General features: G+C 34.2%; 1 protein-coding gene across 1 annotated transcript; it reads right to left on the reverse strand.

Moving 5' to 3' along the window:
* Positions 1 to 605: 605 nt before the first annotated feature.
* On the reverse strand, positions 606 to 3,623 carry LOC123315698. The gene is made up of 2 exons (XM_044901527.1): positions 3,372 to 3,623; positions 606 to 1,023 (listed from the first exon to the last, which is right to left on the reverse strand). Exons 1-2 carry the CDS (start codon positions 3,519 to 3,521, stop codon positions 673 to 675), a joined length of 501 nt encoding a protein of 166 aa, XP_044757462.1. The 5' UTR covers positions 3,522 to 3,623; the 3' UTR covers positions 606 to 672.
* Between the last annotated feature and the right edge of the window lie 7,356 nt (positions 3,624 to 10,979).

Below are 10,979 nucleotides of genomic sequence, written 5' to 3' on the forward strand. Positions count from 1 at the left end.
CACATTATTTTCTAACGTAGATACAATGTCTGCCATAAAAAAATGGGGTTCTAATTTGAAAAAATTTAATTTTTCACGATTTTGTCATCCCTAACTTTGAAAGCGTACCCTGTATCATGAATCGCGATTTCGATTTAAAAAGTGGATACATCAATCTTACATCTCGAAAAATCCCAAAAATGAAAATTTTCCATCCAAAAACCTCGAAGTTATTCTTGTTTCAGCTGAGCTCTATTTTCGATTTTTTTTTCGAATTTTCCCGCTCAGAGAGAATTTTCCAACCAAAACTGAAAAGTGTTACATCAAAATAACTTGAAATTTTCTAAGGAATCTATTTCTGCAATAAAAAAATGGTGTTCTAATTTGAAAAACGGAAGTTGACTTCATTTCCGGAAAAACCGAAGGTGCTCATGCCTTGAAAATATTTTAGATTTCATCAGCATCGTGAAATACTTATAAGTGCTGAATTTCATGAAAATACGTTCAGTAGTTTTTCGTATAAATATGGGTGAGGTTCCTCGTGAAAGACCCTGTATACAACAAACACAATAATAAAAAAAAAAACACAAACTGAAGCAATATTCATGTTGGTAGGATGAACTAAACATGTGATATGAGAAAAGTGGAAAAGGTTTATAACATAAATGAGCTTATATTCAAACGAGCTTGTTCCTAATAATTTAAAACTTGCGACTCAAAGTGTCTTTTCAGAGCAAATATTGTAGTTGAGAAGATGTCGACCTGGCAATTATTCGCTAGCCGTTGTGATCTGGTTAAAGGGCTGTTAAGACTATTGTTAGTTGGTGTGAAGCTTATGTGAAACACTTCTCTAGATCTCAAATGGACAGTCCTGCAATTAAGACCTATTCTGCTTAAGAGATACTTACAATCGGTGAAGTTATTAATCAGTTTGAAAATAAGCATAATGTCGAAGTTTTTTCTTCTCAATTCTAATGCTTTAAGACCGATCTGTTCCTGATTATAATTTTCAGATATCAACGGTAGTCTCAACTTGAAAGTTACCCACTTTCAAGCATAGTGCATAACAGCACTATGGCAGTTATATGATGGGGACCATACTACGGATGCATACTCCAATATACTTCTAACATTTGCACAATATACTGTTTTCATTGCCTCTATGTTATTAAAATGTCTCATCGATCTATTCTACCGTTGTCATTTAAACAAATTCAAAAATTATGGGCCTAAGAACACAAGCTGTGTCATGTTTTTTTATTATTTCAGATATTCGAACGGGACATTTGAATGGCTGTAAAAACGAAACCGTTTGATATTTTTCGATTCTGTTTTGATATTCGTGTTAGGTATGAAAGTAAGTACAATCGTGAAAAATTTCATCAATTTCGAGTGAAATTTTTTTTTCGCTGTAGACATGTAAAAAAAAAAGTTGTGTTCGATTTCTGAAAAAATTTTTTCACAAATATCCTTTCAAAATTGTGTTAATTTAGGAAATGAAAATCAATTTGGCAACCGAAAAAAAAAAATCACGAACATTGCAGGTTTTCCGCCATTTTGTAATTTTTTTTTTCGGTGCTCTACACCATTTCAGAATGAAGCATCCAAAAATACTACGATATGACAAGAAACCATTACTTCCAGTCTTATACATAACCGACCACACTCAATATAATAACGCTCGAAAATGACATTAAACACCGTGTATCTCCCTTATGCTTCGAAAACGGGAAATATTTCATAAGAAAAAAATGATTCTCCCGATGTTCTCTACACGTCATATGAGTTTGTCCAGTTTATGATGAAATACCCTGTATATACATACAGGTACACATGCACCCATATACAGGGTCTTTCACGAGGAACCTCACCCATATTTATACGGGAAACAACTGAACGTATTTTCATTAAATTCAGCACTTATGCGTATTTCACGATGCTGATGAAATCTAAAATATTTTCAAATAAATGTCTAGAAATCAACGGTCAAAACTTTGAGCATCTTCTCTAGTTATAACTGCGAGAGTTTGCCATGGTTCTCCTAATAGTAACTTGAAGTCGGTTTCAAGAATGGGTGAAAAATCTACAGCAGGGTTCAAATAACAGTTCCTGAAAATTTCATCTTTTTGGCGTGAAGGGAAAAGAAATAGCTGAAAATTCAAGACGAAAAACAGTTTTTCGTGAATAACTCAGAAAATATCCATTTCAGGGCAAGGGTGTGATGCATACACTTACATTATTTTCTAACGTAGATACAATGTCTGCCATAAAAAAAATGGGGTTCTAATTTGAAAAAATTTAATTTTTCACGATTTTGTCATCCCTAACTTTGAAAGCGTACCCTGTATCATGAATCGCGATTTCGATTTTTAAAGTGGATACATCAATCTTACATCTCGAAAAATCCCAAAAATGAAAAACCTAACCTAACCTAACCTAACCTAACCTAACCTAACCTAACCTAACTTTGAAAGCGTACCCTGTATCATGAATCGCGATTTCGATTTTTAAAGTGGATACATCAATCTTACATCTCGAAAAATCCCAAAAATGAAAATTTTCCATCCAAAAACCTCGAAGTTATTCTTGTTTCAGCTGAGCTCTATTTTCGATTTTTTTTCGAATTTTCCCGCTCAGAGAGAATTTTCCAACCAAAACTGAAAAATGTTACATCAAAATAACTTGAAATTTTCTAAGGAATCTATTTCTGCAATAAAAAAATGGTGTTCTAATTTGAAAAACGGAAGTTGACTTCATTTCCGGAAAAACCGGAGGTGCTCATGCCTTGAAAATATTTTAGATTTCATCAGCATCGTGAAATACTTATAAGTGCTGAATTTCATGAAAATACGTTCAGTAGTTTTTCGTATGAATATGGGTGAGGTTCCTCGTGAAAGACCCTGTATACAACAAACACAATAATAAAAAAAAAACACAAACTGAAGCAATATTCATGTTGGTAGGATGAACTAAACATGTGATATGAGAAAAGTGGAAAAGGTTTATAACATAAATGAGCTTATATTCAAACGAGCTTGTTCCTAATAATTTAAAACTTGCGACTCAAAGTGTCTTTTCAGAGCAAATATTGTAGTTGAGAAGATGTCGACCTGGCAATTATTCGCTAGCCGTTGTGATCTGGTTAAAGGGCTGTTAAGACTATTGTTAGTTGGTGTGAAGCTTATGTGAAACACTTCTCTAGATCTCAAATGGACAGTCCTGCAATTAAGACCTATTCTGCTTAAGAGATACTTACAATCGGTGAAGTTATTAATCAGTTTGAAAATAAGCATAATGTCGAAGTTTTTTCTTCTCAATTCTAATGCTTTAAGACCGATCTGTTCCTGATTATAATTTTCAGATATCAACGGTAGTCTCAACTTGAAAGTTACCCACTTAAAAAATTTTCTTTGAACTCGTTCAATACTTTGTTTATGGCAGTTATATGATGGGGACCATACTGCGGATGCATACTCCAATATACCTCTAACATTTGCACAATATACTGTTTTCATTGCCTCTATGTTATTAAAATGTCTCATCGATCTATTCTACCGTTGTCATTTAAAATTGTATTATTCTGATAAAGGTTTAAAAAACTAAAAGATTCAACCAATACTTGAACCTGTTGAGTCAAGCCAGCATCCACGATAGCACCCATGTTGTCGTCAGTCCACACAGCATGTGGAAGATTATAATCACCAGCCACAAATATCCCATCCGGTTCGAACCTTTCCGCTGCGAATTCAACATTCTCGCAATGACACTCATAAGCACTCACTTCAGCCGGAGGAGGTATGTAGGCAGTCACAAACAAAAATTTCTGCTGTTTGACCCTCACCACAACCAACAAATCCTCAACCGACACCTGAACAAGCGGTACGTCTTTTCCACAAAGAGTCTTCCTTACAGCGATCAAACACCCACCACCTCTAGTTCTACTACTCGATGAAGAAGTTCGATCAGTCCAGTTGAACAACTGAAGTTCAGCATCATCAATAAGGACATCCAACCATGTTTCAGTCAGCAAGATGACATCGTAGTTAGAGACAATTACATTATGCACAAAATCATTGATTTTGGTGCGCAAACCCATTTTGGTAGTACACATTCAAAAATTATGTTGACTTCTTTGACTGCTGAATGATGACCGTTTGCTCCTTGACTGAGAGACTATCTTAGGTGTACCATGAAAATATCTAATAGTTAAATCCTTCTCGCCTTCATATTTTCTACGATCCAACTCCTGTCGAAGATGAGACAAATGCTCCCTCTGTTGTGGAGTGAGGTCGGATTGCACCTTAACTGGCAGGAACTTACTTTGGTTTCTGAGAATCTTCAGTGCCCACTCCGAGTTATCCAAGAGTACTTTCAAAGGGGTGTGGCCATCAGCCTTTTTTTTACCAACCCGAATAGTGTGTGCAACTTTCGTCTCAGGAACAAACTCGAAATCATATCCTGTATGAGTTTTCTGTCATCCTCCGGCGTTGCCTTCTTAGGAACATTGTAAACCATAAGCGTAACCTACGTTCTTCCAGCTCAGAAAGGATATCCTCAGCTGAGCAGCCTCCATCAGCCATTCCGGATCCCTGTACACCAGTATTAGGAGCAGAGATCCGATCTCTCAATAAACCCAACTCAGCCTCCTGGGATGATAACTTGGCAGACATGATTTTCACCTCCTTCTTCAGTTCAACCATCTGAGACAAATATTTATCTTCCATTTCCTTTTTGAAACCATCAAACTTTTCCTGGAAGAGCAGTGATAAACGGCTAAACAATTGATCGCCATCATCATTGTGAGGCCCATTCGATTTACAGCATAAAATTACTCCATCAGGCAGGACCGCACGGCCTTACTCGAGCAATATGGATGGAAATGGGATCCACACTCAACACATTATTTGACAGGATTAACAACCTTCCTCTTACAATAACTACATTTATTTTCACTCTCCGTCGTAGACATGGTAAACTACTTCACACTACGTCTATGGACAAGACGCTATAAACACCAACAATGTTATCCACAAGAAGCCACGCAGTTCATCAAAAACACGTTAACCGGAAAGAAAATCCTTTCCAGTCTACTTCACTGAGACAATCTTCAAAATTTTCCCAGGATAGGTAGGGAAAAACAAGAAAATACCGAAACAAATCAAGAAAGAAGCGAGAACAGTCGTACTCGAACAATGATGAAATATGAACGCCAACCGAATAAACTGATCTTCAAACAAAATCCAATCGGTGAAAAGCCTTTCGAACACTTATACCACAGAACATAAACATCAAGAGAATGGTAATACCGGTGCTAATCTTCTTGACTGTGTTTTTTGTCTGCGACACTAGCGCTGCAACAGCGTATTGTGAAACTACGTTCTTTTTGCCCGTGCGGTTTCCGCTTCCTCCCGACCGGACCTTACTAGCAGCAGGCGGGAGATTCAAATCGACGACGACGCATTGAAAGAGTGCCGAATCAGAGAAATAATGAAAAATTCGAGAAAAATTTTGAGTTTTATAGGAAAATAAAGGTTGAAACGAAACTTTTATGATTTCTTGTATTTCTTTTCCTGATGGTACTCTGAAAAAGTAATGAAATTATGAACAGGAAGGTTTTTCTTCTTTTATTCTCCCTATTCAACTCAAAATGTTTCTCGAATTTTTCATTATTTCTCTAATTCGACCATCCTTCAATGCGTGTCCGTCAATTTGAAACAGCACCTCGAGTTATTTTGCAGGGGTGAAAAAATGGCTAATGCTAGTATTGCTAGTCAAAACAAGTTTTGTTTCATATGTTTTCTCTTATTTCACGTTGTCCAACAAAGTATTATAATTATTATTTGGAGAAGTTATATTGGGATTATTGTCTGGGTTTCTGAATAGAAATATTGATTCCGAAATAATATTGGAAAAGGTATTTATAACAGCGCTTTCAACTGGCAGGAGTTAGGTTGAACGATTTTTCTTCGCGAGAGTTTTCTGCTAAGTTCTATTGATAGATAGATAGATAAATATGTTGAAGTAAGAACTGCTGGCCAAAGTTGATTTGGGACCAGTCCACTTCTATAAAGCAACCTGCTGACAACTAATATTATGTTCGGCCTAATGCGCAAGCGCAACTAAGTTAGGTACACGTGCTATTAATGGTGCAGAAGCCAGTTCTGTCGGGAATGCGAATAGATAAAGGCTACTCTCACTATTAATAGTTTCAAGCGACCATCGGCCATTTTGTATTATTCACCAGTGGGTTAAATAGATCTTTAAATAAACTTTGTTAAAACCGTCTCATCAGTTTCAAAAGTATCCACCCTCACAAAATAAATCTTCTTTATTTCAAATCTTACAAAGATGTTAATATAAGAAATGAAATTACGTCAAAAAAAGTCTAATTTCTACAAATGCAGACTAATGGAATTGAAATATTCATCTTAATTATATGGTTCCAATCGAACCAGCATTTTTCTTATCAAGTTCTTAAAAAAATTCCTACATGATTACATCTCTTAACGTTGTCAGGCAGTTTATTGAACAGTTTAATACACATATAGTATGGACCCTTCTCTGTCATAGTTAATCTGTGTTGTGGAAAAAGAAGATCTAGATTTTTTGTATTATGATTACGTTCCCTATTGAATTCAAAAACATCCTTATTATTGAAAACAAAAACTAAGCACTTATAAATGTATAAACCATAAATGGTAAATAAATTCTTTTGACGAAACTTTCCTCTACAAGATTCTCTAAGGTATAATCTGTACATACATCTGAAAGTTCTTTTCTGAATAAAAAATATTGAATTAATTTTTACATTACGACCCCAGAAAATAATTCCATACCTCAAAACTGATTCGAAATTAGCATGATACATTATTTTTACAATATTCTCATCCAAGTGATTGGACAGAATCTTTATTTCATAGCCAATACTGGACAACTTCAGACAGACCTTATCTATATTAGTTTCCCAATTGAGGAATTCATCAATATGAACACCCAGAAATTTGGTTCCTGATTAAAGTGGAACACTGTTGTCATCCAGAGTAATGCTATCAAGGGAAGCATTGGGAGCCTGTCTAGTATGAAAGAGTACCAGATTGGTTTTGGTCTCATTTATTACCAATTTATCAAACCAATACTGCAGCTTAAAGAATACATCTCTTGTTCTGCAAACAATCTGATTCAAATCACCCCCCTCAATTAAAATATTCGTGTCATCAACATAATTTACATTTAAGTACTCATCTATTGCCTGTGGTAGATCGTTAATATAAACTAAAAATAAAATAGGACCAGCTATAGTACCCTGACCAACTCCAAATCCAACATTTCGAATATCTGATTTTACATCATCACTCAAGCCTTTGAAAACAACTTGCTGCTTCCTACAGGACAAAGAGGATCTGATCCAATTATTTGCTTTTCCCCTTATTCCACACTTATCCAGCTTCTGAAGAAGAAGCTCACGGTCAACACCAAAAGCTTTGCTTAAATCAAGAAAAAGCCCCAATGCAAAATCCTTATTCTCCAAAGAATGTAAAACTGCATTCATAAATTGAAAAATAGCAGTGTAGATCTGCCCTTTAGATATCCATGTTGAAATTTTGAGAATAAAGTATTTTCATTCATGAAACTTAATAGCCTAGTGATCATAACTAATTCAAAAATCTTACTCAAGTCGAGTGGATCCTTAGAACATATTCTAAGAGTGGATCCCCTTTCTTGACGATTTAGAAATACAATTTCATAATTTTCATACTTCCAAATGAATGCTTTATCTCATCTGTAGAACTTGTTCCATGAGCTGAATCATATTTATGTCTCTTGAGATTTCAGTATGAGGAATACCTATATCATAACATGGAATTGAAATATTTTAAATAGAAACTTTAAAACGCTTGGCTCCTGTTTACTTAAGCGCCCACCTTGGATATTTGTCTTCGATTCTTTCATCAATTTCAATGAATTCGAATGTTAGCATTAAGAGAACTCGATGAGTTAATGTTTTCAGTTAGTTTATTCTGAAAAATGCTTCATTTATCAAGATTTTTAGCTTCTACCTCCTTCACAAAGTTAGTATATGCTATCTCAACATTATTACCCAGGTTTACTTCAAGAGAGAATATGTGAAATAATAGAAATTTGTGTCTAGGTACAGTGGATCACCAATATATCGTCGCTCGATTTTATTCCACAATTCATCCCTTTTAAATGAAGTCTTTCCAAATAATGTTTTTCTTTCTTTACGAAACTAAATTCACTTCCGATAAATATCTTGATTTACTTGAAAACCTCTGTTAGGCCGTTCAATCTCGAAAAGAGTACTGACTGTCTATGGTACTGACAAACGTCAAAGTTTGTTTACATTTCGAGTTTTATGTTTAAGGATTTTCCGATTGCGTGGATGCCGCCAATTGGGTATTTCTGTGTTGCCAAGGAAAGTTACACAAGCGTTTTAACAGCGTACGCTTGAACTCGTGGTCCAAAATTGCCTGAATGAGTTGCCAACGCCTGACTACGCTTATACAATCAACATTGCGAAAACACCCTGTCTAACATTGGTTGATTCATTTTCAAAGCATGGACAGTGTTTCATTCTGAAAAGCAAAACGGCAGCAGAAATCGTAGAATGTTGTATTCGCTGTATCTCTAATCACAGTAATCACGGAACTCCTAGGAAAATTATGACAGACAACGAAACGGAATTCAAGAATGCTTTATTCCAAGAATTCGCGTCCATTCATAATATCGAAATTCACTACGTGACCAACTACAATCCTACATCAAATTCCATTGTTGAGAGATTTCACTCAACATTAATTGAACAAAAATCAAGGTCATTGAAGATAAAAATTTGAGTTTGAGAGAAAAATTGAATAGAGCACAAGTAACAATAATTCCACTCATTCTACTCTCAAATATAGTCCCATACAAATTATTAAATGTCAGAATAATGTCAAATAATCAGATTTGAATTATAGTCTGCCTGTTGAATACACCGATAATGAAAAAGTTTCCAATTATATCGATCAATATAATCAAAATCTCAAAGAAATTTCTGAAGTTCTATCAGATAACAACAAGAAAAATGATAATAGAAGGCAGAAAGTAAATGAAAATAGAGCTGAGGATGTTAGTTTAGACGAAGATCGAAAAGCGTGTTTCAAATTACCGGCAGATGCGAAATTAAAACCGAGATTCAGAGAGTCCAAGATTAAAATTTTGGATAATATTCTCATTAAAGAAGCCAATAAAGGGCACATTTACCATAAAGGTAAGATTAAACAAAGGATAAAGTAATTATCGTCTCTTTCAGGATGGTCTACCTTCACCTAGGAATCATCTTAATTGCTCTCACAACCACATTTTGTATGAAAACAAAAGAAATAAGAAATAATATAATCACCTTCAGTGGTCCCAAAACATATATTATAGAAAATAATCATATCCTCATGAATCATTATAACCTTGATTCAATTCAATGAACAAACATGAAGAAATTTCAAGTGACATAATTAATAAAAATGAAACAAGGTATACTACGACGCAATACTTCTATGAGTTGACATTAAATCAGATTTTTGCAAATAAGCATGTCTTGCATGAATTAATTCCATATCAAGGAATAAAAGAGGCCTTGTTTATAGGAGGAAAAATTTCATTGGCTTTTTAGATGATGAAGATGAAACTCTTTATTAAGAATATTTTCGAACATTACTAGATAATGTAGGTACCATCAAAACAAATCAAGATAGAATTATAACAATAATTAATTCAATATTTGATAGATTTCACAATCAACCACTATCATGATGAATCAAGTAGATGAATTCCTGAAAATACAGCAGGTTCTTGATAAAATCATACTTCTACAATTTGAACAAATTAAAATATCTAAAATGCTTTCAGAAATAAATACAGCCGTCCAGTTTTGCTACATGAGTCTATTTTACTCCTCAATTACTTCTGAAATTATATTCGAAATAATGATTTATTGAAACATCTAGTCTACTTGAAAGATATTTTGTCAGTATGTTTCACGCATATATCTATTATACCAATATTGATAACACGCGTTCTAGACTACGACAAAAAATGAAGCCAAATCGTTGGGAGGAATCCACTTGTACGCATGCGCGAATTATAGAAGTTCGAAAATGACAATCAAAATATTGGTTAGGTTGTTTTCATATTTGACGTTGAATGATTGAATGAATTCGAATGATGATTTATTTCAAATTGTTGTACAAATTTTGAGAGAAATTTAATGTGAGGCGAGTTAATGAATATTAAATTCATCGAGTATGTATCCGTTTTTTTTCAACTTTCTCAGTAAACTTTACTCAGTAAACTCAAGAGTGACATAATAACAAGTGCGTTTTATATTACTGTTTCATACCAGTTTCAATTATTGCGTGTACGTGTAAACATCATACTTATCTCACCTGAATTTCCCCTCTTGTAAATCTACTCAATACTCAATAAAAAATATTTTTGGGTCAACATTTAATGTAATATGTAGTTATATTATATATAAAAGTACAGAGTGCTCATTAAAAGAGCCATGCTTTAATAGGATCAATACAATAATCAATTTGGCAATAAGAACATTTAGAAGATGAGAAATTGGCAGATATTAGTAACTACAGTTGAGCTTTATAGATATAGATGTCGGTTTAGATGGTTCACTATTTCAGTGCCGAAAAAAACAATCATAAATTGAACTAGAATTATTACCTCAACTCCCAACTGAATTTCAAGACAATAACAGACTTATCTAGATACAATGCAGATAATATACAACAGTGAACAACCTAGAAAAATGTATTCACATTCCTACAATTTTGTTGATTCAACATAACTTTTGTTAATCTCCTCACTCCGCATTTCTGTGGAAAACACATAATATTTCACTATTGTTATGAATCCGAGCGTCTAGTGCTGCAAAATGATGAAGTTTCATGAATTTTGACTTCTAATTATTAGAAATCAACGATGAAATA

The sequence above is a fragment of the Coccinella septempunctata genome, chromosome 6 (genome assembly GCF_907165205.1).
Source record: "Coccinella septempunctata chromosome 6, icCocSept1.1, whole genome shotgun sequence".
Taxonomy (NCBI): domain Eukaryota; kingdom Metazoa; phylum Arthropoda; class Insecta; order Coleoptera; family Coccinellidae; genus Coccinella; species Coccinella septempunctata.